The sequence below is a fragment of the Amblyraja radiata genome, chromosome 34, assembly GCF_010909765.2.
Source record: "Amblyraja radiata isolate CabotCenter1 chromosome 34, sAmbRad1.1.pri, whole genome shotgun sequence".
Lineage (NCBI taxonomy): Eukaryota > Metazoa > Chordata > Chondrichthyes > Rajiformes > Rajidae > Amblyraja > Amblyraja radiata.
This window is the reverse complement of record NC_045989.1, coordinates 22,105,512-22,133,136: the sequence shown is the minus strand read 5'-3', so window position 1 is coordinate 22,133,136 and position 27,625 is coordinate 22,105,512. Positions and strand designations below refer to the sequence as shown.

At 42.5% G+C, this 27,625-nt stretch overlaps 1 protein-coding gene across 3 annotated transcripts; it reads left to right on the top strand.

Annotated features, from left to right (window-relative positions):
* The first annotated feature begins 4,058 nt into the window (after positions 1 to 4,058).
* On the top strand, positions 4,059 to 25,656 carry lysmd4 (LysM domain containing 4). 3 transcript variants are annotated; one of them, XM_033050116.1, is made up of 3 exons: positions 4,059 to 4,186; positions 18,917 to 19,203; positions 23,657 to 25,656. In XM_033050116.1, exons 2-3 carry the CDS (start codon positions 18,928 to 18,930, stop codon positions 24,215 to 24,217), a joined length of 837 nt encoding a protein of 278 aa, XP_032906007.1. In that variant the 5' UTR covers positions 4,059 to 4,186; positions 18,917 to 18,927; the 3' UTR covers positions 24,218 to 25,656. The 3 variants fall into 3 exon arrangements, with proteins under 3 accessions (XP_032906007.1, XP_032906008.1, XP_032906006.1); XM_033050117.1 differs by having other exon boundaries at positions 4,060 to 4,280; XM_033050115.1 differs by lacking the exon at positions 4,059 to 4,186 and adding an exon at positions 15,536 to 15,644.
* Positions 25,657 to 27,625: the final 1,969 nt, after the last annotated feature.

Sequence of the window (27,625 nt, the reverse complement as noted above, 5' to 3'; positions counted from 1 at the left end):
GGGCAGGTAATGTCTCGTTCCTACCCCTGGTTGACCTTAACACTATTCATTGCACTGGTAAAATGATAATTGGGTATGAAATACATCCACTTCCAGAACCAAAATATATGGTCTTTGTTTGGATAAACGCAAAAGTCAAACAGAAGAATGTTACTATGCTATAAATATGTTAAAATGTGTTTCATATTCATGTTAAGACATTTGAATTATTCAGATAGCATGACCTGCAAAAGATAAGTTCTCAAAAACCTTAATGTAATTTGTTACGACATGCCTTTCTAATTACTTTCTAATTAACTATGTACCTGTTTCAACAAGCTTACACTGATTTTTTGGTTTCATTATATCGCCCTAATTGATGTTGTACAGCAAATTTTACATGCCACCAATTTTCTTCAAAATTGTTCGGGTTTTGTATAATAACAGAAAAATATGCAGTACTGTAGAGTGAATTAAACAAAATTCATAAACAAAACTCTCTCAATTAGTCTTGTTGAAGTAAATCAAGTAGAATATTTTAACAGAATTTGCTCCTGGTTACCCCTGAAGAAAATTTAGAGGACGTACCTTAAGATGCAATGGACAAGGTTTAAAGATCTTGCCGTGCATATGTGGTAGGTGCCTGGAATATTGATTGATTATACCTTTAATAATCCTTTACAGGAAATTACAGTGCCACGACAGCTTCAAGACAGACATAACACCACACATTTCCTCAAATAGCTTCCATACTTAACAAGTTAAAATACAAGTTAAAATACAATGAATGAAAAAAAAGTGCAGTTATTTATGCGCATTATATAACCTTATAGCAGTTGGTATACAAGACTTCCTATGTCTCTCAGTTTTGCACATTGGTGCAATCAGTCTCTGACTGAAGATGCTGCCCTTGATCTTGAATAAGCTGCCTGGGGTGGTGGTGGAGGCAGATATGACAGTGGCATTTTAGTGGCTTTTGGATAGGCAAGTGGATATACACGGAATGGAGTGATATGGATCGCGTGCAGGCAGAGGAGATTTGTTTATCTTGGCAGACATTATGGGCCGAAGGGCCTATTCCTGTGCTGTAATGTTCTAAAATGGAGAGCGCAGTTTAAATCTCAAAACTTGACCCATTTGACCCAGAGTTTTTTCACTTTCAATAAATATCATTGAGTATACTTGACCATGCTTGCACGCTCTGTTAAATGTAGAGAATGTCATTGTCCACAAAATCCAATCAACTAAAACACTTTGTCAGGTGATTGAGATGAACCCTGTGTTCTGATAGCAGTCTTTGCTTGCCACACCAGCAACTATTTGTATTTATGTCACCCTGTCGTTATATTAACATAGAAACATCGAAAATAGGTGCTGGAGTAGGCCAGTTGGCTATTCGAGCCAGCACCACCATTCAATATGGCCATGGCTGATCATCCAAAATCAGTACCCAATTCCTGCTTTCACCCCATATCCCTTGATTCCGTTAGCCCTAAGAGCTATATCTCTCTTGAAAACATCCAGTGAATTGGCCTTCACTACCTTCTGTGGCAGGGAATCCCAGATTCACAACTCTCTGGGTGAAAAAGGTTTTCCGCATCTTTGTCCTAAATGGCCTACCCCTTATTCTTAAGCTGTCTCAAGATACTTCCAAGGACATTAACATTTATTTTACAGTTCTTTGTTTCAATTTCTCAAGTGTGTTTGATTGTCATATGTACCGAAAGGGGACCAATGAAATTCTTACTTGTAGCAACACAATAGTCTGTCAACACTGTATTCATAGATAACACAATAAACCAAAGAAAGTCCAATAAATTAAAAAATATATGGACCGTCCTCACATAGAAACATAGAAATTAGGCGCAGGAGTAGGCCATTCGGCCCTTCGAGCCTGCACCGCCATTCAATATGATCATGGCTGATCATCCAACTCAGTATCCTGTACCTGCCTTCTCTCCATACCCCCTGATACCTTTAGCCACAAGGGCCACATCCAACTCCCTCTTAAATATAGCCAATGAACTGGCCTCAACTACCTTCTGTGGCAGAGAATTCCAGAGATTCACCACTCTCTGTGTGAAAAATGCTTTTCTCATCTCGGTCCTAAAAGATTTCCCCCTTATCCTTAAACTGTGACCCCCTTGTTCTGGCCTTCCCCAACATCGTGAACAATCTTCCTGCATCTAGCCTGTCCAACCCCTTAAGAATTTTGTAAGTTTCTATAAGATCCTCCCTCAATCTTCTAAATTCTAACGAGTACAAGCCGAGTCTATCCAGTCTTTCTTCATATGAAAGTCCTGACATCTCAGGAATCAGTCTGGTGAACCCTCTCTGTACTCCCTCTATGGCAAGAATGTCTTTCCTCAGATTAGGAGACCAAAACTTTACACAATACTCCAGGTGTGGTCTCATAAAGACCCTGTACAACTGCAGTAGAACCTCCCTGCTCCTATACTCAAATCCTTTTGCTATGAATGCTAACATACCATTCGCTTTCTTCACCAGCTTCAAATGCCTGTATTTGATATTCAATAATATTTTATTCATTCCCACTGCAAATTCCATGCTAGCCTATAGCTTCATGCCCAAGGAGTCTACAGTTACATGCCCACACAGCTGCATGCCCACACAGCTGCATGCCCACACCGCTGCATGCCCACACCGCTGCATGCGGTGTGTACTCGCTAGAATTTAGAAGATTGAGGGGGGATCTTATAGAAACTTACAACATTCTTAAGGGGTTGGACAGGCTAGCTGCAGGAAGATTGTTCCCGATGTTGGGGAAGTCCAGAGCAAGGGGTCACAGTTTAAGGATAAGGGGGAAATCTTTTAGGACCGAGATGAGGAAAACTTTTTTCACACAGAGTGGTGAATCTCTGGAATTCTCTGCCACAGAAGGTAGTTGAGGCCAGTTCATTGGCTATATTTAAGAGGGAGTTAGATGTGGCTCTTGTTGCTAAAGGGATCAGGGGGTATGGAGAGAAGGCAGGTACAGGATACTGAGTTGGATGATCAGCCATGGTCATATTGAATGGTGGTGCAGGCTCGAAGGGCCGAATGGCCTACTCCTGCACCTATTTTCTATGTTTCTATGCCCACACAGCTGCATGTCCACACACACAGCTGCATTCCCACACAAACAGCTGCATGCCCACACCGCTGCATGTCCACACACAGCTGCATTCCCACACAGCTGCATGTCCACACACACAGCTGCATTCCCACACAGCTGCATGTCCACACACACAGCTGCATGTCCACACACACAGCTGCATTCCCACACACACAGCTGCATTCCCACACACAGCTGCATGTCCACACACACAGCTGCATTCCCACACACAGCTGCATTCCCACACACACAGCTGCATTCCCACATAGCTGCATGTCCACACACACAGCTGCATGTCCACACACACAGCTGCATTCCCACACAGTTGCATTCCCACACCGCTGCATGCCCACACACACAGCTGCATTCCCACACACACCGCTGCATCTCCACACACACAGCTGCATGTCCACACACACAGCTGCATTCCCACACACACCGCTGCATGTCCACACACACAGCTGCATTCCCACACACACAGCTGCATGCCCACACACACAGCTGCATTCCCCCACATAGCTGCATTCCCACATAGCTGCATGTCCCCACACACAGCTGCATGTCCCCACACACAGCTGCATGTCCCCACACACAGCTGCATGTCCCCACACACAGCTGCATGTCCCCACACACAGCTGCATGCCCACACACACAGCTGCATTCCCACACATAGCTGCATTCCCACACACAGCTGCATGTCCCCACACACAGCTGCATTCCCACACACAGCTGCATGTCCCCACACACATAGCTGCATGTCCACACACACAGCTGCATTCCCACACACAGCTGCATGCCAATGCAGAGTTTGCAGCTGTGGACACGTCGGCAGCGACCTGGATGCCAAGTCCCGCCCCCACGCCTCAGCCCCGGCCGGCTATTGGCTGGACCCGCCCCCTTCGGCGTCCCCGCGGGTTGATTGGCCGAGCGGGCCGTCACTCTGGGGCGGGGGGTGGGGGGGGCAGCGACGCGCAGGCGCAGTGAGCGGGTGGGCCCCGGCGGAGCCTGGAGAGCGGGTGTCGTCGCCCCCGGCAACGGGCCCTGGGTCCCGGGTCCCGAGCAGATCCCGCCTGGATGGACGCTTGGCTTGCGGTGAGTCATTAACCCGGCGGCTTCACACCCGCCCGCCCGCGGCACTCTCACTCTCACAATACAAACTTCACTCCAGGCTTATTAGTGTCAAGGGGCGAGTGAAAACTACACCTAATTCAATTCAATTCAATGTTATTGTCATTGCACAAATACGAGTACAGGTACAACGAAATGCAGTTTAGCGTCTGGTCATAGTGCAAGATTATAGTAGAAATAAAAATACTGGTTAAACAATGTGTGCACTGTGGGTGAATTAAACTGGTACATTAAGGCAAATAAATGTATACAGATGGGAGAGTATAAAAGATAGCTAGTGACGGGACTGTGAGTTCAGCAGGGTAATGGTGTTATTGGAAAAGCTGTTCCTCAGCCTGCTTGTGCGAGACCTGAGGCTCCTGTACCGCCTCCCTGATGGGAGGAGGGCAAACAGGGCAGTACTTGAGGAAGGACTGAGGGAGTACAGTGTAGGTTCACCAGCTTCATTCCCGGGATGGTGGGACTGACATATGATGAAAGAATGGGTCGACTGGGCTTGCATTCACTGGAATGTGGAAGGATGAGAGGAAATCTGATTCTGTAAAATATAACATTCTTAAAGGCTTGGACAGGAAACATGTTATTAATAATAATGGATGGGATTTATATAGCGCCTTTCTAATACTCAAGGCGCTTTACATCGCATTATTCATTCACTCCTCAGTCACACTCGGTGGTGGTAAGCTACTTCTGTAGCCACAGCTGCCCTGGGGCAGACTGACGGAAGCGTGGCTGCCAATCTGCGCCTACGGCCCCTCCGACCACCACCAATCACTCACACACATTCACACACAGGCAAAGGTGGGTGAAGTGTCTTGCCCAAGGACACAACGACTATGTTCCCCATGTTGGGGGAGTCCAGAACCAGGAGGTCACACAGTTTTAAGAATAAGGGGTCGGTCATTTAGGACTGAGATGAGGACAAACTTTTCCACCCAGACGGTTGTGAATCTGTGGAATTCACTGCCACAGAAAGCAGTGGAGGCCAATTCACTGGATATATTCAAGAGAGAGTTAGATTTAGCCCTTATTAGGGCTAAAGGAATCAAGGGATATGGAGAGAAAGCAGTAACGGGGGTACTCAAAAATGCTGGAGAAACTCAGCGGGTGCAGCAGCATCTATGGAGCGAAGGAAATAGGCAAGGTTTTGGGCCGAAACCCTTCTTCAGACTGATGGGGTACTGATTGTGGATGATCAGCCATGATCATATTACATAGAAACATAGAAATTAGGTGCAGGAGTAGGCCATTCGGCCCTTCGAGCCTGCACCGCCATTCAATATGATCATGGCTGATCATCCAACTCAGTATCCCGTACCTGCCTTCTCTCCATACCCTCTGATCCCCTTACCCACAAGGGCCACATCTAACTCCCTCTTAAATATAGCCAATGAACTGGCCTCGACTACCCTCTGTGGCAGAGAGTTCCAGAGATTCACCACTCTCTGTGTGAAAAAAAGTTCTTTTCATCTCGGTTTTAAAGGATTTCCCCATTATCCTTAAACTGTGATCCCTTGTCCTGGACTTCCCCAACATCGGGAGCAATCTTCCTGCATCTAGCCTGTCCAACCCCTTAAGAATTTTGTAAGTTTCTATAAGATCCCCTCTCAATCTCCTAAATTCTAGAGAGTATAAACCAAGTCTATCCAGTCTTTCTTCATAAGACAGTCCTGACATCCCAGGAATCAGTCTGGTGAACCTTCTCTGCACTCCCTCTATGGCAATAATGTCCTTCCTCAGATTTGGAGACCAAAACTGTACGCAATACTCCAGGTGTGGTCTCACCAAGACCCTGTACAACTGCAGTAGAACCTCCCTGCTCCTATACTCAAATCCTTTTGCTATGAAAGCTAACATACCATTCGCTTTCTTCACTGCCTGCTGCACCTGCATGCCTACTTTCAATGACTGGTGTATCATGACACCCAGGTCTCGCTGCATCTCCCCTTTTCCTAGTCGGCCACCATTTAGATAATAGTCTGCTTTCCTGTTTTTGCCACCAAAATGGATAACCTCACATTTATCCACATTATACTGCATCTGCCAAACATTTGCCCACTCACGCAGCCTATCCAAGTCACCTTGCAGTCTCCTAGTATCCTCCTCACAGCTAACACTGCCCCCCAGCTTAGTGTCATCCGCAAACTTGGAGATATTGCCTTCAATTCCCTCATCCAGATCATTAATATATATTGTAAATAGCTGGGGTCCCAGCACTGAGCCTTGCGGTACCCCACTAGTCACTGCCTGCCATTGTGAAAAGGACCAGTTTACTCCTACTCTTTGCTTCCTGTTTGCCAGCCAGTTCTCTATCCACATCAATACTGAACCCCCAATGCCGTGTGCTTTAAGTTTGTATACTAATCTCTTACGTGGGACCTTGTCGAAAGCCTTCTGGAAGTCCAGATACACCACATCCACTGGTTCTCCCCTATCCACGCTACTAGTTACATCCTCGAAAAAATTCTATAAGATTCGTCAGACATGATTTACCTTTTGTAAATCCATGCTGACTTTGTCCAATGATTTCACCACTTTCCAAATGTGCTGCTATCCCATCTTTAATAACTGACTCTAGCAGTTTCCCCACTACCGATGTTAGACTAACTGGTCTGTAATTCCCCGTTTTCTCTCTCCCTCCCTTCTTAAAAAGTGGGGTTACGTTTGCTACCCGCCAATCCTCAGGAACTACTCCAGAATCTAAAGAGTTTTGAAAGATTATTACTAATGCATCCACTATTTCTGGAGCTACTTCCTTAAGTACTCTGGGATGCAGCCTATCTGGCCCTGGGGATTTGTCGGCCTTTAATCCATTCAATTTACCCAACACCACTTCCCGGCTAACCTGGATTTCACTCAATTCCTCCAACTCCTTTGACCCGCGGTCCCCTGCTATTTCCGGCAGATTATTTATGTCTTCCTTAGTAGTTATTCAATTGGTCCGCCATATCCTTGTTCCCCATGATCAACTCACCTGTTTCTGACTGCAAGGGACCTACATTTGTTTTAACTAATCTCTTTCTTTTCACATATCTATAAAAACTTTTGCAGTCAGTTTTTATGTTCCCTGCCAGTTTTCTTTCATAATCTATTTTTCCTTTCCTAATTAAGCCCTTTGTCCTCCTCTGCTGGTCTCTGAATTTCTCCCAGTCCTCCGGTATGCTGCTTTTTCTGGCTAATTTGTACGCATCATCCTTCGCTTTGATACTATCCCTGATTTCCCTTGTTATCCACGGATGCACTACCTTCCCTGATTTATTCTTTTGCCAAACTGGGATGAACAATTTTTGTAGTTCATCAATGCAGTCTTTAAATGTCTTCCATTGCATATCCACCGTCAACCCTTTTAGAATTAATTGCCAGTCAATCTTGGCCAATTCACGTCTCATACCCTCAAAGTTACCTTTCTTTAAGTTCAGAACCATTGTTTCTGAATTAACAATGTCACTCTCCATCCTAATGAAGAACTCAACCATATTATGGTCACTCTTGCCCAAGGGGGCACGTACAACAAGACTGCTAACTAACCCTTCCTCATTACTCAATACCCAGTCTAAAATAGCCTGCTCTCTCGTTGGTTCCTCTACATGTTGATTTAGATAACTATCTCGCATACATTCCAAGAAATCCTCTTCCTCAGCACCCCTGCCCATTTGATTCACCCAATCTATATGTACATTGAAGTCACCCATTATAACTGTTTTGCCTTTGTCGCACACATTTCTAATTTCCTGTTTGATACCATCTCCAACTTCACTACTACTGTTAGGTGGCCTGTACACAACACCCACCAGCGTTTTCTGCCCCTTAGTGTTTCGCAGCTCTACCCATACCGATTCCACATCCTCCAAACTAATGTCCTTCCTTTCCATTGCGTTAATCTCCTCACTAATCAGCAACGCTACCCCACCTCCTTTTCCTTTCTGTCTATCCCTCCTGAATATTGAATATCCCTGGATGTTCAGCTCCCAGCCTTGGTCACCCTGGAGCCATGTCTCCGTGATCCCAACTATATCATAGTCATTAATAGCTATCTGCACATTCAACTCATCCACCTTATTACGAATGCTCCTTGCATTGAGACACAAAGCCTTCAGGCTTGTTTTTACAACACTCTTACCCCTTATACAATTATGTTGAAAAGTGGCCCTTTTTGATTTTTGCCCTAGTTTTGTCTGCCTGCCACTTTTACTTTTCACCTTGCTACCTATTGCTTCTACCCTCATTTTACAACCCTCTGTCTCTACGCTCACACATTTAAGAAACCCTTTCCCTTTAACTCCATCCTCCACTATCACATTCGACACCCCACCCCCCTATTGTATATTGAATGCCAGTGCTGGCTCAAAGGGCCGAATGGCCTACTCCTGCACCTATTGTCTAAGTATCTATGTAAAACCATTGGTTCTACTTACTATGTAATTGAGTCAGATAATGCTACACATAAAATACAATCAATCTGTACATAACTGTCCTGCTGAGTTACTCCAGCTTTTTGTGTCTATCATTTTGTTTTAAACCAACATCTGCAGTTCCTTCCTGCACAATACAATGCAATACAATACAGTATTAGTTTTATTATTGCAATGTGCTTAGACATACAGTGAAAATATTTGTTATTGCATGCTCTGCACTCGTCAGATAATACTATGCATAAATACAATCAATCTGTACATAAACAAGCTACTGTACAAAAATACAATACAGCAATAGTATACAAATTCTAAAACAGAGTAGTTTAGTTAGTTGAGGTTGGCTGCAGAGGTTTTGCAGGGCAATCGCTCTCCAAAGCCTTGAGTGCACTGGGCATCAATGGAATGGAGAGGAGAAGAGCCATAAGAACACCACAGAGGCAGCAGAGAAAGCCTCGAGATGGCTCTGGATCAGGAGAGAAGGTCCGTGGGGAGGAGCGAATGCCACCTGAACACAAGTCGTGGTCTGATCAACCAAGGCTGGGTCGCCTGGGTGAGGGTGTCTGATGTTGAAAGATCCGAAACACCCAATGACCCCAGGTTACATCACTGATGATGTGTTCAGGAGCATCAAGAGATGTATTTTATCAATCAGTTTATTGTCCCATGTATCGAGGTACAGTGAAAAGCTTTTGTTGCGTGCAAACCAGTTAGCCGAAAGACACTTGACTATAATCAAGCTATCCACAGTGCACAGATACATGACAAGGGAATAGTGTAAATGATAAATAATTTTCTATTCAAACAGTGTTTGGGCATTCTCCAGCACTGCACCAACCAATTTTGAATAATCCAAGTAATGATATGTCTTTATCTTTATGCTCTTTGTATAATTGCCAGTTGTAGAATAGGTACATGAATCTTGTACATGGTGTAGCTGAGTGCATTCTATCTCAGCAGATTCCTTCAGTTTAATCATGAAAAATTGTATTGAATGTCAACAACAATTGACTAAGTATGAATGAGTACAATTTCAGTGAAATTTGTCAAACCCTGCAGTACATTTGTGTTTTACCAAATTGAAGTGTGTACATTAACTAGCGTTTATCTCAGGAATCTGTGGTCCATTAAATGAATTCTAATACAAAATCTGGATATAAATCCATGTAGATTTGCTTGGATTGAGTGACCATTTTCTTTTCTCCCTCGGAAAAATCACTCTAAAAAGCTAACAGGAAAGAATATTGTCTGGCATTCATAAACTGTACCCGGTCTGGAGATCTCATCAATTCATACAGCATGGAAACAGAGCCTTTGGCTCAACTTGTCCATGTTGACCAGGATGTCTGTCTAAGCCTATCCTTTTTTCCTTCATTTGGTTCATATTCCTCTTAACCTTTCCTATCTACATATCCGTCCAAGTGATTTTTTTAAACATTGTAAATGTACCTGTCTCTACCACGCACTCAGGCAGCTCGTTCCATATACTCACCACTCTTATGTGAGGGGGAAAGAAATGTCCCTCAGATCCCCTTTAAAATGTATCTTTTTATCATTTTGGGTTGAGATCCTTCTTCAGACCCCACCTATTCCCTACTTTCGACTGTCCTACCTTAGGAGAAAAGACTATAACCATCTACCCCATCGAATCCCCACATAATTTTAGAAACTTGAAAGTTAGCCCTCAGCCTCCTTCGATGCAGGGAACACAGTCTCATCCGATCCAATCTCTCCTTCTAATTCCTCCAGTTCAGTCAACATCCTGGTAAATGCTTCCTACACCCTCTCTAGCTTAATCACATACTACTTTCAATAGCATGGGGACCAAGACTGGACACAGCATTCCATTTGCAGTCTAACCAAAACTTAGTACAACTATAACATGGCGTTCAAACTCCTGTACACAATGCCATGTCTGCCAAAATCATGCATGCCTTGTGCTCTCTTTACCTCCCTGTCTACCTATGTGGCCACTTTCAGGAAACTATGTACATGTCCCACCCAGGATTCTCTTTTCAACAATACTCCCCAGGGCTCTTCCATTCACTGCAAACTTACCAATGACGCCACCTACTTTTGCATTCAAATCAATATATAACAATATATAACAATCAATATATAACAAGCAGGGTACCCAGCACCAATCCCTGTGACACTCCACTGGTCACAGGTCTCCAATCTGATAAACCACCCTCCACTACCTGCTATCTCCAAGCCAATCTGTATCCAATTGGCTAGATCACCCTGGATCTCATTTGTCCTAACCTTCCAGACCAGCCTACCATGTGGAACCTTGCAAACTTTGGGACGAGATTTCACTTCTGAATTCCATAGAATCATAATTTCCGTTCTGACTTCTGCTTTTAACAGTTGAATTTGTAATAGATAAAATGGGAATGTGTAGCTTTGTATTTTAAGTGGAGCTATCCAGCTGCTTGAATGGTAAAAAATCCTGGCAAGTTCAGTTCTGGAGCTATTAATTCATAGCCATTATTATAAAGACATTATTAACTGACAACCTTGTCGTACTGTAACTTGAAACAATAACGAGACACAGAATATCAGGTAGTTAATTCTAACTAATTTGGCTAGCTTGAAAACAAAGTCCCATTTCTCCACAGAACTGAAACGTACACGTTTTGTACAACAATGAACACTTGTGAATACTAGTATTCACAAGTGTTCATTGTTGTACAAAACGTATCAAATAGTACATTAAAAAGTCAGAGCACGTATCTAGTCAGTAAATTTCAGAAGATTTGTTTGATTTAATTTAAATTCATGTAGGATTTATTGCACTAACACTTCTCTGAATACCGTTTTACAATTGACTCCTGGAAGAGGTGCGTCTTTATGGTGTAAGAAGAAACTGCACATGCTGGTTTACACCGAAGATAGACACAAATGCTGGAGTAACTCAGCAGGACAGACAACATCCCTGGATAGGAGGAATGGATGAAGGAATGACTGAGAGTTTGAAGTGTCTCGACCCGAAACGTCACCAGTTCCTTCTATCGCGGGATGCTGCCTGTCCCGCTGAGTTATTCCAACATTTTGGCTCTCGTCTTTGTTGGTGTTGCATACAAAAGATTTTGGTGAATAAAACATCAGTATGTTCAAAGTTGTAACTGTCATATTGTTGCAATTTGTAACTATGTGGTTGTAGATTTGTGAATGCACTTTTGTTTGAGTAATGTTTTCGTTTTGATAATACTGATTATAAACGTTACTTTTATGAACTAGTTAACTTGGTGTAAAATCAACCATGGTAACGCAAATTTGTATTGCAAGGTAATCAGTTTGGGAACAATATGCGGCTCTATCCTTTGTCATATGCACCGAAACGGAACAATAATATTCTCACTTGCAACAGTACAACAGCTTTGTAAACACAGTACGCACTAGATAACATCATAAACAAACTAAAAAAATTCAACAAATTAAAAAATGTAGTGCAAGCAAAACAAAATCCAATATCCCTAGTGCAACTAAGATAGTTCGTAGTTCAATTGAGTTTTGTGGTGATCAAGAGCCTGATGGTTGTTGGGAAGAAGCTGCTCCTCAACCTGGACGTTGCAGTTTTCAGACTCCTGTAACTTCTTCACGATGGCAGGAGTGAAATGAGAGAGTGGCCAGGGTGGTGTGGGTCTCTGATGCTGTCTGCCTTTTTGACACAGCGCCTCCTATAGATCCCTTCGACGGTGGGGAGGTCAGCACACGTGATGGATTGGGTAGCGTTCACCACTTTTTATAATCTTCATTCCTGGGCGTTCGAGATGAAGCCATGAGTCAATATTCTCTCTACTATACACCTGTGGAAGTTCAAGAGAGTATTCATGGACATACTGAATCTTCCCAAACTTCTAAGGAAGTAGCGGAGTTGATGGGCTTTCTTTATGATTACATCAACGTGCTGGGTTCAGGATAGATCTTCAGAGATATGCACGCCCAGGAACTTGAAGTTGTTGACTCTCTCCACCACTGTCCCATCGATGAAGACAGATTTGTGGATCATCAGCCTTCATGTTCTAAAGTCAACAGTCAGTTCCTTGGTTTTACTGAAGTTGAGAACAAGGTTGTTGTTCTGACACCATAAACTAAGACTCTATGAACATAAAATACTTAATGAAACTATTTCCACGCAAGTTCCACACTGGTTAATAATTGTGCATGACTCTACATTGCGATACGATAGAACTTTATTTATCCCAGGTGGGAAATTAATTTGCCAACAATCATAAAAAACACAAAATACATGAAAGGTGAAATTAAAGTGATGTGGAAAGGCTTTGGGGATGTGTAAAGATTGAGGAGGTGGGGGAGGGGGGAAGAGAGTCAGTCTCAGTCTACCCCGCGACAGAAGGGAGAGGAGTTGTAAGGTTTGATACCACAAGGTGACTGACCTGAAATATGAACTCTGTTTCTCCACAGGTCACAAGTCAAGATGAGTTTATTGTCATCTGCACTAGTATGGAGGGATATAATTATAATGCAAATCTTATTTGTGGCATTATCACAGGAACATTGACTCCAATAACACGCGTAACACCAAATGAACATGTAGCATGTTTCCCTGCAGCATTTCCAGTATTTTTTGTTTTAATTTCAGTTTTTTGTGAATGAAGTCTTGCGAAAATACAGATCATTTGACCATTCACTGAAATCTTGCAATGTGCAACTTGATTATAACTTCCTGCAGATAGTGGCTGCACTTGAAAGTAAATGACTGGGCGTAGGAACACTGTCATAATCTGAAAGTGATTCAGAAGTTGCCATGTCAATACAAGTTTTTAAAAACTATTTCTACAGTGCCACCCATTTTAGTGTTGTCAGTGTAAAGTATATGAAAGTAGACTTTCGTATAGATTGGTTTTCTATCATGCAACTTAGTGTGTGTGGTAAATAGCTGCATTTCATAAGTGGTAGGAACAGAATTAGCCCATTCGGCCCATCAAGTCTTCTCTGCCATTCAATCTTTCCCTCTTAATCCCATTCTCCTGCCCATTCCCCATAACCCCTGACACCCTTACTAATCAAACACTGATTAGAATGGTCAACACTGATTCTTCTGTACCACTGGCCTAATGATACCTATATTTTTTTGGGAGAGGAAGTGATATATAATCTAATTTCAGTGCACCACTCCAATAAAGCACACATTAACCACTCTAGGGTATTAAGTAATCATCTATGAAAACAAAAAAGCTGGTTTCTGTTCTTACTGATACCAAACAAGAAGCAGCTAATAATCTTTCTTTAATTAAAATGCAGGAAATGAGAACATTATTCTGTGGTTTTGGGTTTGACAGAGTAAACCTCATGCAAATATTTTTGGCCTTTGACTCCAGTAGATTAGAAATCAGTGTGTGCCTGTATCGGATAGTTTATTATTTTTTGCAGTTTCAGCTTTCAAATACTGTATTATGATTACAGTTCAGTTTAGTTTATTGTCACGTGTACCGAGGTACAGTGAAAAGCTTTTGTTGTGTGCTACCCAGTCAGCAGCAAGACAATGCATGATTACAGTCGAGCCATTTACATGATAAGGGAAAAGTGAGGTAAAGCCAGCAAAGTCTGATCAAGGATAGTCCGATGGTCACCAAGGAGGTAGATAGTAGTTCAGCACTGCTCTCTGGTTGTGGTAGGATGATTCAGTTGCCTGATAACATCTGGGAAGAAACTGTCCCTGAATCTGGAGGTGTGATTTCTATTAGATATTCACACACCAGTAAACCTTAGCTAAATCCAATATTGTTTTTCACTTGCTTTGTTCCAGGACATTTTGTTGTGAACACCCTTGAGGAATTCATAATTGTCAGATTTGTGCTATTCTGTTATGTAGGAAGATAAAGTCACTCTCCCTTTGCTCACATTCTTATCTAATCTCTGCGTTTCGGCATTCCACCACCTCACAGCTGTTACAGAGAAGCCTTCTAATCTTGACTAGATTAACCACGGTCTCAAAACATTTCTGTGCACCTCAATTTTCAATGACCAACCCTCATCTTGTAACTATGTTCCACCATTTGCCCACTGTTGAAAACATCTCTCCCTACCCACCTTGCCCCCTTCGGATCATGTACATCACAATAAGTTCACCTTTCATATTGCAAAAATCCAAAGAATGTAGAAATAATTTTTTAGCCGTTCATGATAGTCCAATCCTCTCGTGTACGTAATCAGCCTAGAGAATCTCTTTTGGACTGCCTTCATTGCTGTACACCCTTTTAAGATCATCTCTGACCCCTTTCACCCTGGCCACAAACTCTGAATCACTTATCTCTGGAAGGCGACTCCGGACTGTCAAAGCCGCCACAGCCAGACATAAAAACAGCTTTTTTCCATGCTCTATTCAAGCCAAAATTCTGTAGACTCCTGGTCTGGTCTTTTATTTTATTCTTCACATGTTTAAATTATAATGTTTTATATTTAACTGTGTACTGTTTATTGTGTTGTTATCCTTGCAAGCAAAGCACCAAGGCAAATTCCTTGTATGGATACATACTTGGCTAATAAAATGTATTCAATTCAATTAGATAATAATCCATCTGGAGATTACATCTATAGATAGCCTGAAGAAGGGTCTCGACCCGAAATGTCACCTATTCCTTTTCTCCAGAGATGCTGTCTGACCCACTGAGTTACTCCAGCTTTTTGTGTCTTATCTATAGAATCCTTTAACTGAGGTGGATGATCACACACTTTCTCATAATAAACTCCATTTGTCACCTTTGCTCCCACACACTCAACCTATCCATATCCTGTTGCAGAGTCCAAATATCCTGATTGCAACGTGTCCTCCCACCTGTTTTTGTGTCGTTGGCAAATTCCAGTCATGTTTTGTTTCTGTTTAGCCTGTGGTAATCAAGGGTAACTTCATTGGTTGCAATTGCCAAAGTTTATTGTGAATCAGGAAATGGGAGGTCTGGACATTTTAAGTGCCAGAATCTCACTGCCACATTTACAATATGTTGGTGTACTCGTCTGCTCCACTGCGAAACCTCCTCAAGGTATGTCTACTTTGAAACAGTTCTTCTCCTCTCTCCGATGAGAGTTCTGCAGCATTCTCTCTCGCTGCTCTCCTTCTGTGATTCCTCCTGCTCTCCAACTCTGCGACTTAAGGCAGAGATAGATAGATTCTTGATTAGTTTGGGTGTCAGGGGTTATGGGGGAGACAGCAGGAGAATGGGGTTAGGAGGGAGAGATAGATCAGCCACGATTGAATGGTAGAGTAGACTTGATAGGCCGAATGGCCTAATTTTGCTCCTATCACATGACCTTATGACCACGTTTTAACCCAGACTCGTTGCCTTATTGTCACATCCTTTTTCTCCAGAGATGCTGCCTGACCCGCTGAGTTACTCCAGCAATTTGCTTCTATCTGAAGAACTAGACCAGTTAGTTTAACATCAATAGCGGGGAAAATGATTGAAACAATTATGAAGGATGTGGTTGCTGGGCACTGAGAACATATTAATAGAATTGGGCAGAGTCAATATGTCTTTATGAAAGGGAGTTCATACTTGAGGTTTTTGTTTTGACGTAAGCAAATCTGATGTAGATAAACCTGTTTGTATTCAGCGGGGTTGTTCTGGGATATTATCTGAATGGTGGCCGATTAGGAAAAGGGGAGATGCAACGAGACCTGGGTGTCATGGTACACCAGTCATTGAAAGTAAGCATGGAGGTGCAGCAGGCAGTGAAGAAAGCGAATGGTATGTTAGCATTCATAGCAAAAGGATTTGAGTATAGGAGCAGGGAGGTTCTACTGCAGTTGTACAGGGCCTTGGTGAGACCACACCTGGAGTATTGCGTACAGTTTTGGTCTCCTAATCTGAGGAAAGACATTCTTGACATAGAGGGAGTAGAGAGAAGGTTTACCAGACTGATGGGGTGGAAGATTGCAACCTTCACGTGGTCCGCCCTGTTTCGACTAATGCAATCAACTAGACGTGCACAAACAGAAGATCAAATAGAACAAGTTGTCCTACAACTTTGAGCTGTGCATGCCACACGAAAGAAGAAGAAGACCAGACTGATTCCTGGGATGGCAGGACTTTCATATGAAGAAAGACTGGATAGACTCGGCTTGTACTCGCTAGAATTTAGAAGATTGCGGGGGGACCTTATAGAAACGTACAAAATTCTTAAGGGGTTGGACAGGCTAGATGCAGGAAGATTGTTCCCGATGTTGGGGAAGTCCAGAACAAGGGGTCACAGTTTAAGGGTAAGGGGGAAATCTTTTAGGACCGTGATGAGAAAACCATTTTTTACACAGAGAGTGGTGAATCTGGGTAATTCTCTGCCACAGAAGGTAGTTGAGGCCAGTTCATTGGCTATATTTAAGAGGGAGTTAGATGTGGCCCTTGTGGCTAAAGGGATCCGGGGGTATGGAGAGAAGGCAGGTACAGGATACTGAGTTGGATGATCAGCCATGATCATATTGAATGGTGGTGCAGGCTCGAAGGGCCGAATGTCCTACTCCTGCCTCTATTTTCTATGTTTCTATACCAGAACCAGCTGTTTAGCCTTCCTGACGTTTTGTGGGCCTAACTCAACGAAACACCTATGAAGGGAGGTGCCCACTTGATAATCTATATGATTCGGTTTTTTTTACTGCTAGTTAACATGTAGGCACCTATTTTTTGCATTCAGAGTTATTTTTGTCATATCCATTTGGATAGTTAGATAATGCTTTGGGCTTGGTTTTCTTAGTTGAGCACTTATCCTGGAGTTATAGCACAAGTACTTTGTGTTTTAATCGTAATTTGGACTATTGGCAGGATTTTAATAATGAGCCAAATAAAAATGTGATTAAAGGGTTGGAGTGGTAGAGTGTCACGGTGTGAAGATTGTAATGGCATTATTCTGAATAAATGTCAGGTTGGGTGACTGTGATCAATAGACAATAGGTGTGGGAGTAGGCCATTCGTCCCTTTGAGCCAGCACCGCCATTCAATGCGATCATGGCTGATCATCCACAATCAGTACCCTGTTCAGTGGGAGCTGCAGTGATTAGTGCTGGACTACCCTAACCACAGTAGTCATTCTGATGAGGGGATCAATTATAATAAGGCACAGCATCTTATTAATATATATGCAGTGGTATACATGCAGATTCACTAGATCTGTCTGCTTTGCTGATGTCTGTCAAGATGAGACTTCTTCCTTCTTCAAAGTTGACTTTTGGCTTCTCACTCGTGTCACTTTCAAGTGTTCTCAGTGATGTTAATGGACAGTTTTCTCCACTCGTTTATTTTTAGGCAAGGTGCTTCCACTTATTACTGTTCAGCAGAATGTTACCTCTGTGTTAATTGGATGCTGCGTGCATAGAAACATAAAAACATAGAAAATAGGTGCAGGAGTAGGCCATTCGGCCCTTCGAGCCTGCACCGCCATTCAATATGATCATGAGCATGTTCACATTTCTCCAGCGTTCTCTCCTGGTTCAATAGTATTTGTATATCGACACTTTCTAGATATTCCACTTAAAAGTTATTGCGTCAGAACGTTAACATTTGTTTTACTGTCAGTATGCTCGTTTGATAATATTAATTGAGGTGAGGCATGTGTAGCCCACATCCTTGTTATGCAGTGACCGTTATCTTAATAGGCAAGGACTTTAAATAACAGTTCCGATTTTACAAAACCATAATTCTATTCAGAGGACGGTGATTCATAACAGACATTTCATAGTTTCACTGTGTCTGTCAACTGCCTCTTGATAGAGTGGTTCCCATGGAACGGGTTGATGTGAAATTACTACATTTCTTAGTCTGTTTTGTATGTGTTGTAATGTATCAAATATGGAAAAACATGTCACCATATGATTATCATTCAACTCTTAGATTATGTTGCTGTTGTTTAAGGATAGAAAGTGCTTCTTCCTGTCAGCATTATTGTGTGTACCATGGTATTATCAAAGTAGAACTTGGAGTATTGTTGTGTGGCATAGCGGTAGAGTTGCTGCCTTACAGCACCAGTGACACTGATTCAATCCCGACTACGGGTGCTGTCTGTACGGAGTTTGTACATTCTCCCTGTGACCGCGTGGGTTTTCTCCGAGATCTTCAGTTTCCTCCCACTCGCTAAAGACGTACAGGTTTGTAGGTTAATTGTCTTGGGTTTGTATACTTGGTATAAGTGTAAATTGTCCCTAGTGTGTGTAGGCTTGTGTCAATGTGTGGGGATCGCTGGTCGGTGCAGACTCGGTGGGCCAAAAGGCCTGTTTCTACGCTATATCTCTAAACTAAACTAATCTAAATGTAATTCTCTGTTCCAGGTGTCAGTAGTATGATGAGGCTGAGAGATGGGCCGACAAGATCCTTCCAAGCTCCCGTAGATGTCCACACTTCGCAAGATGGTCAGCTTTATGTATTTGGAGGTGATGTAGCATCATCCGATGAATCATCAGACGAGGACAAGAATAGTATTGAACTGCGGCTGAGAGGTCGTGAGTGTCAGTGGTCCAGTATTAATGTGGAGAAGCTCAACAGTACAGTGTTTCTTGTTCGAGAGGTTGGTGATGGTGACAACCTCAATACGTTTGCTTTGCAGTACGACTGTACGGTAAGTTTTAACAAACAGTCATTATGGTTCTTTTCTCGTTGGCTTGAATTTGCAAACTTTCATCCTTTGTGTCAAACGACATTTTATCTCTTTACCCTGGCTGGAAATTATAGCTGAGTGTCGTTTCCAGCTCATTGTGCCACCACTCATTTGTATTGCAAAATTATTTCTGTCCCTTTTAAATCTCCTCCTGGATGTAACTGGCTGACTTCTTCAAAGATAGACAAAAGTGCTGGAGAAACTCAGCGGGTGCAGCAGCATCTATGGAGCGAAGGAAATAGGCAACGTTTCAGGCCGAAACCCGGAAGGGTTTCGGCCCGAAACGTTGCCTATTTCCTTCAGTTTTCGGGCCGAAACGTTGCCTGTTTCCTTTGCTCCATAGATGCTGCTGCACCCGCTGAGTTTCTCCAGCACTTTTGTCTACCTTCGATTTTCCAGCATCTGCAGTTCCTTCTTAAAGACTTCTTCAAGGAAGCAGGAATTAACAAGGTGCTGTAGTGGGTGATTAGTAAACCCTGATCCAGGAAAATGGTTCAGATTTCTAATGGTTTTATGGACTAGCAACACACCATGAGATTATTTCAAGGAAAATCTATAGGAAAGAACTGCAGATGCTGGTTTAAATCAAAGGTAGACACAAATTGCTGGAGTAACTCAGCGGGACAGGCAGCATCTCTCGCGAGAAAGGAATAGATGACATTTTGGGTCGAAACCCTTCTTCAGACTGGTGTCAACCTATTCGATTTCTCCAGAGATGTTGCCTGACCTGCTGAGTTACTCCAGCATATTGTGTCTAACACTGAGGCAGTAATTACAGAGAAACAAACGCAGTTTACTGAGAAGGTAATTTTGTTGTAGACTTGCAGAGTTGCATCTTTTGCATACAATATAAACCTCTGTAGGAGCTATTAGTGTTTACAACTTACTTACAACTAGCATGTTAAGTGTAGGTTCGACTAATATGCTTCAGAAAGAATATCTCCAGCTCATGCCCAGCCTGGTCTTTATCAAACCTGATATGCTGATGAAGATGACTCTTAATTGCTCTCTGAATTGGCCCGGGAGCTCGTTTAAAATGTATGAAATCATTAGAAAAGCAGACTAAACTAATGAAAGATCACATATAACAATCAACAAATACGCATCTCGCCCAATTAACGCTGGCATCTCAAGGACGTCAGAATGGAGAGGCCTGACTCGTAAATGAGCCAGACAAGTCTCACTCACCTATTCATACTCGCACGCTCATGCCTTCCAGCAGTGTTCCTGACGCCTGTTATTGTCCCTGGGCACTCTATGCCCTGCCACCTGGATCAGTGCTCTGGTTTACAATCGAGGAGAATGGCTTTGGAAGTCCATTGTGTGGACATCAGGGCCCAATGAACACTGGCATCACGCTAAGCATTGATGAGCCAACCTGTTAGTTGTCACCTATTCCAGTTCCTGAGCTGATGAGTGATTGACCTTTCATGCTAAACAACAGAATACACTCTGGCTAGAGGACCATCCGTGCACTGTGCCATCTGTGTCAAGTGTTAACAAAATGCAACACCCAACAGAACGGTTAGAGCTGCTGTTTCATAGCAGAGGCGACCCAGATTCAAACCTGGCCTCTACTGAAGGGTCCCGACCCAAAACGTCACCGAGCAAGGTTCTCAGGCGATGCTTCCTGACCAGCTGATTTACTCCGGCACATTGTGTCCTTTTTTGTGAACCAGCACCTGCCGTTCCTTGTATCTCCTGACCTCCACTGCTGTCAGTGTGTGTGGAGTTTGCACACTTTCTCTGTTATCAATTATCAATTTGGGCTTTAATGTACCATCATTAATCTCCTCTATTCTACCCTCCATGAAACACTACACATAAGCAGCGGCCCAATGGTGCAGTGGTAACGTTGCTGCCATACAGTGCCAGAGACCCGGCTCTGTATGACAAGTGAGGGTGGAGGAAGCTCCAGGCAGGAGAAAGCCAGGTCTGGAGAAGATTTAAACATGGTTATAACTATATTAGATTTGAAGCACTAAGATTCGGAAACACCCAGAAACAAGCAACAACAGGCTGACCTTGTGTGCTGTCTTTATGGAGTCTGTACGTTCTCACCATCAACTCTGGGTGCTCCGGTTTCCTCCCACACTCCAAAGACATACAGGTTTGTAGGTTAATTGGCTTCGGTAAGAATAGTAAATTGTCCCTAGAGTGTAGGATAGTGTTAGTGTATGGGGTGATCGATGGTCGGCGTGGACTCAAAGGACCTGTTTCTGTGCTGTATCTCTCAACTAAATTAAACTAAATAACTCTGCAACATCCAACCTGTGGCATTCCCATAATTATTTAGCCTGTTGTTGCTTGTTTCTGGGTGTTTCTGTCTCTTAGTGCGTCAAATCTAAAATAGTCATTCCCCTGTTGAAATCCTCTCCAGACCTGGCTTTCTCCTGCCTCTAAGTTCCTCCAACCACACTCTTCATTTCTCTGGCTGTGATTGTGTACTCCTCCCTCTCTAACACCATTGCCAAAAATGCCTTGAACATTCTTGGCTCCGTTCCCTTGAATTCCATCATGAAATGATACCAGATGTAGCAGGAGAAACTAATAACATGTCAGTGCCTTACTGCAAGTAGAAGTCTGCTTAACATTAGATTTCAAATATTCCACTGCACATCTTTAAGATTTAATTCTAAGACTTTATTTAGGACTTAATTAGGAAAGGAAAAATAGATTATGAAAGAAAACTGGCAGGGAACATAAAAACTGACTGCAAAAGTTTTTATAGATATGTGAAAAGAAAGAGATTAGTTAAAACAAATGTAGGTCCCTTGCAGTCAGAAACAGGTGAGTTGATCATGGGGAACAAGGATATGGCGGACCAATTGAATAATTACTTTGGTTCCGTCTTCACTAAGGAAGACATAAATAATCTGCCGGAAATAGCAGGGGACCGCGGGTCAAAGGAGTTGGAGGAATTGAGTGAAATCCAGGTTAGCCGGGAAGTGGTGTTGGGTAAATTGAATGGATTAAAGGCCGATAAATCCCCAGGGCCAGATAGGCTGCATCCCAGAGTACTTAAGGAAGTAGCTCCAGAAATAGTGGATGCATTAGTAATAATCTTTCAAAACTCTTTAGATTCTGGAGTAATAGAGAATTCCTGAGAATTGGCGGGTAGCAAACGTAACCCCACTTTTTAAGAAGGGAGGGAGAGAGAAAACGGGGAATTACAGACCAGTTAGTCTAACATCGGTAGTGGGGAAACTACTAGAGTCGGTTATTAAAGATGGGATAGCAGCACATTTGGAAAGTGGTGAAATCATTGGACAAAGTCAGCATGGATTTACAAAAGGTAAATCATGTCTGACGAATCTTATAGAATTTTTCGAGGATGTAACTAGTAGCGTGGATAGGGGAGAACCAGTGGATGTGGTGTATCTGGACTTCCAGAAGGCTTTCGACAAGGTCCCACATAAGAGATTAGTATACAAACTTAAAGCACATGGCATTGGGGGTTCAGTATTGATGTGGATAGAGAACTGGCTGGCAAACAGGAAGCAAAGAGTAGGAGTAAACGGGTCCTTTTCACAATGGCAGGCAGTGACTAGTGGGGTACCGCAAGGCTCAGTGCTGGGACCCCAGCTATTTACAATATATATTAATGATCTATATGAGGGAATTGAAGGCAATATCTCCAGGTTTGCACACCTGGAGTATTGCGTACAGTTTTGGTCTCCAAAATGGAGGAAGGACATTATTGCCATAGAGGGAGTGCAGAGAAGGTTCACCAGACTGATTCCTGGGATGTCAGGACTGTCTTATGAAGAAAGACTGGATAGACTTGGTTTATACTCTCTAGAATTTAGGAGATTGAGAGGGGATCTTATAGAAACTTACAAAATTCTTAAGGGGTTGGACAGGCTAGATGCAGGAAGATTGCTCCCAATGTTGGGGAAGTCCAGGACAAGGGGTCACAGTTTAAGGATAAGGGGGAAATCCTTTAAAACCGAGATGAGAAGAACTTTTTTCACACAGAGAGTGGTGAATCTCTGGAACTCTCTGCCACAGAGGGTAGTCGAGGCCAGTTCATTGGCTATATTTAAGAGGGAGTTAGATGTGGCCCTTGTGGCTAAGGGGATCAGAGGGTATGGAGAGAAGGCAGGTACGGGATACTCAGTTGGATGATCAGCCATGATCATATTGAATGGCGGTGCAGGCTCGAAGGGCCGAATGGCCTACTCCTGCACCTAATTTCTATGTTTCTATGTTTATTTTGTGAATGGTGCAAATGTGGAATAAATAGGATATTAATTTATTTAAGTCATTGATAAATGATGCACCTATATTACATTTGATTTTGATATCTGATAAGATGATCAGTCCTTTTTCTCTGCTCTGTGACTTCATAAATAACTTACATTATTAAGGTATCCAAATGCAGTACAGTGAATTAAACTTTTCCTTCTGTTAGGTTGCAGACCTCAAGCGGGTGAACAATCTCATCAAAGATCAAGACTTCTTTGCCTTAAAGACGATAAAAATTCCGGTGAAAAAGCACGGGTTGTTGACAGAGGCGCAGGAAGAGGCAAAACGGCGGCAGGCTGCAACCAGCAGAACCGATCCGTGCCCGGCGGCCTGCGCGGCAGAGGGCCAAGGCACAGAGCAGAACAAACTGAGTGGATTTTTTGAAGACATTGACAAGGATATTGAGAAGTTAATCCAGTCTACAGATCAGTCTAAAGATCACTTGGAAGAAGTGATTTACTGTCAGAAGTCCAATGGATTTAATTTGGGGGCGCTGTCTCCAAAGGATTCACATCACGGTGCGGACTGGGGGATGCGATGGTGGAATGCTGTGGTAATCATGCTTTTAATCGGTGTTATTATTCCAATATTTTACATAGTGTACTTTAAAATTCAAGAACCTGAAAATCCAATGGACCCATCAATGTTGACTCATTCTGCAGCTGGGTCAAATGGTACGATCTCAACTACTGTGCAATCAAATCCCGCAGCAGTTTCAAATGGATGAATGGGATAACACATACATGAATTTTGTATTAGTTGATAAACTGGACGCAGTACCTAGCTGGAACATTTGCTTTTGGATCAGTGGAGATGTATTTGTACCAGTGCAGGGATGTCTATTCCATCGTTAGACCTTCACTGTGATTGCAACGTCGCTTGTGTTGGTCCAATTAACTTGGAGGTGGACTTTCCCTGTTATTCTCTGTAATTGTTTTGCAACTTCTTGTAGTACGACTGCAGGGTGTTTATCACGGGTGATAATTTAAGGAAAATGTATTGGAATGATCTAATTCTAGAGTATTTGACCATGCTATCAGGAGTTAAAAAGTAATTGCCATTTCTTTGAAGTGATTGATTGCTGGTAAGCCAGCACTTGTTCAACAAGGTGTTACCAGGCAAAGTGCAATGGGCACTGCCAGCTGTGCCATGCACTGTTGAGATTTATTATCAAATTATTTTAATAAATAGAATTAAGTTAATATCACAATTTAGACATTGTCTCCCAGTATCAAATAATGCTAATCCTCTAATTTTGTCCTTACTGTTTCCAACTTTTGAATCTTGGCACATTTTGTAAGACAACCTAAATTACAGTTTTTATAAATTATTTGCTAGTTGACTAACATGTAACTATAAAAACACACAAAGTGCTGGAGTAACTCAGCGGGTCAAGCAGCATCGCTGGTGAACATGGATGGGAGATGTTTCAGGGGGGGGTCTGAGGGTCTGAACGTCACCTCTCCATGTTTTTCAGAGATGCTGCCTGATCCGCTGGGCCACTCTAAACGAGCATCTGCAGTTCCCATGTATCACCTTTTAACATGCAATTATTAAAGTTCTTGAACCTATGTTCAAGTTACCTGTAGATAAACTTGTACCGTTTGTAACTGGACATTTAGCTGTCCTTATTCATTTTTTGTACAAGCTTCGGAATTGTATCATTCCCATGGATAAAATTAATATTTGGATGATGGGGCTGTAAATGGAAAGACCCAAGCAGCAGTAATATTGAGGTATTCTACTGCTGTGCAAACAAAACTTATCTTAAGTATTTCCTCAACAAAAGGGCAAAGCTGCAAGTAAGAGGGATGTTTTAGCACATTGACGATGAAACAAACGTCAAACCATTAAAAACGTCATTGATAAGTTTTCTACCTTCTGAAATACAAAGACTGCATTGCACAGTGCACTGCAACTGCATTTAATTTCTTGGATTTCTTCTCTTGCTGATTAAAAACTTGTTTACTACAAAAAACAAAACAAATATTGTTTATGCATTAAATCTAACTTATTTGGGGCAGGATTTGGTAATGCAAAATTACACATGTATAATTACAATTTGTAATTTTTTATATTTTGCTGCTACCTTCTGCTTTTGCAGAAGATTTTGGAACAGTGTTTCCCCTGGATGGTACTTTTCTGTATTAAACTATCAGGAATGTATTTAATTCGTACAAAGTGTTATATTTAATTGTAAGCATTATTCACAGAATTTTAGAAGCAGTGAAAAGATAAAAGTCTGAATGGATGGAGGCTTAAGAGTGGCCCGAAAGGTCCATGAGATGGCGACAAGCCTATTGAGTGCTAGATCTCATAACCTCATGTCCTTTGTAGGATAATTACCAGTGTCAATAACGGAAATGCAAGGACGGCACGGTGGCGCAGCGGTAGAGTTGCTGCCTTACAGCGCCAGAGACCCGGGTTCCACCCTGACCACGGTTGCTGCCTGTACGGAGTTTGTACGCTCTCCCCGTGACGTGCGTGGGTTTTCTCCGAGATCTTCGGTTTCCTCCCATACTCCAAAGACGTGCAGGTTTGTGGGTTAATTGGCTTGGTATAAGATGTAAATAATTGTCGCTAGTTTTTGTTGGGTAGTGTTAATGTGCGGGGATCGCTGGTCGGTGCGGATTCGGTGGGCCGAAGGGCCTGTTTCCGCGCTGTATCTCTAAACTAACACCTGAAAGGGTCAGTGTGGATCTGAAAGTAGAGCTTCATCCCTGATTAGGTTTCATGAAAATTGTCAAGAAAATTGGGAAATCTGCATTGGGCATGCTAGATGTTAACTTTAATGATATGGATGGGTGAACGTGGGGGGAAGGGATGTTCCCTCATTCAGATAGGAACACTCATTATTAAAGTAACCCTGACCCTCAGCTCTGCAGAGACATTTGTTTCACTTACACCTTTTGGGTATTGCAGCCATATACTAGCTCATGCTTTAAGTACGTGTGGACCAACTTAACTTCTGTGACAGTGCATTGCAAAAATATGTATTATGTCTTCAGAATTCCATTTGACATGGGAAATAGCAATGTCATTCACAGGTACTGTTTGTCAGAAAATTATCAGACTTCTTGGCATTTTAGTGTATATCGTTAATCAATTTAATTTGGCTGCATTTTAGCCCTATATTTAAAATAAAAAAAGTCACTGAACTGCGGAAACAACATCTGAAATATAAACACAACTTACAGGAAACCTTCAGAAGGTAGGGTAGCATCTGTGGATAGAGAACAGTTAACATTTTAGGTTTCAAAATTTTTGTCAGATGTATAAATGTTCGGGAGTTTTTTTCAAAACACTGCAGCTGTTAAATCAGTTTAAAATGTTATACATACCAGAACACTAGTTCATGGTGGAACATTGCAATTGATTATCACAACAGATCCTGAGCTATTCAGTCCACATTGCAAAGGGGCAGTGAGAATAATTGAAATCTCTATCCAATTACTTTAACTGGAGACGTTCCACTTAACATCCTCCTTCACTGTCGGAGTTAGCAGTGTAAGGAGATGGGAGAGGGAAAGAAGGAAAATCTAACAGGTTCTAGTAGGAACCATCTCATAGGAAGCAGGAAATACTTGAGGTGGGGTGGTGCTATAGAGTTCTTTATAAATCTTGCTATACTACCGCAAAATAATAGATTGGAAAATGATCAAAAAATAACGAGCATTAATCCAAGGATTCCTGTTTAAAATGTTGCATGGAATTCCAATCAAAGAGAATCTGTCTGCAACTTACTTGTTGTGACACAGGAGTCTTTTTAACGTTTTGGGTTCATAACAATTCCCAGCCAAACAGGCCTACTATTCTTTCTCTGAAGTGCTGGAGTAACTCAGCAGATCTGGGAGAACTCTGGAGAAAAAGCATGGGTGATGTTTCTGAATGGGACCCTTCTTTAGACTGAAAGTAGAAGGGAGGGAACTGGAGGTAAGAAAAGTCCAGAAGAAAGCAGGGCAGGCAACAGATGACCAAGGGACAGTGGAGTCCACAATGATCCATTGTTGGCTGGGGAAGAGGTGATAACGAAGGGATACAAAGATGCGAACAGTGGAACGAGCAGGACAACTGGGGTGGGGAGGGGGGGAGGGAGGAAATTCAAAGGTTACTTGAAATTAGACAAATCAACATT

Excerpts from the sequence above, each read along its gene's own strand:
- lysmd4 (XM_033050115.1), top strand. The coding sequence starts at position 15,551 with ATGGGAGGTCTGGACATTTTAAGTGCCAGAATCTCACTGCCACATTTA. Across the intron at positions 15,645-18,916 it reads CACTGCGAAACCTCCTCAAG|GTGTCAGTAGTATGATGAGG; the intron begins GTATGTCTACTT and ends TCTCTGTTCCAG. Across the intron at positions 19,204-23,656 it reads CTTTGCAGTACGACTGTACG|GTTGCAGACCTCAAGCGGGT; the intron begins GTAAGTTTTAAC and ends TCCTTCTGTTAG.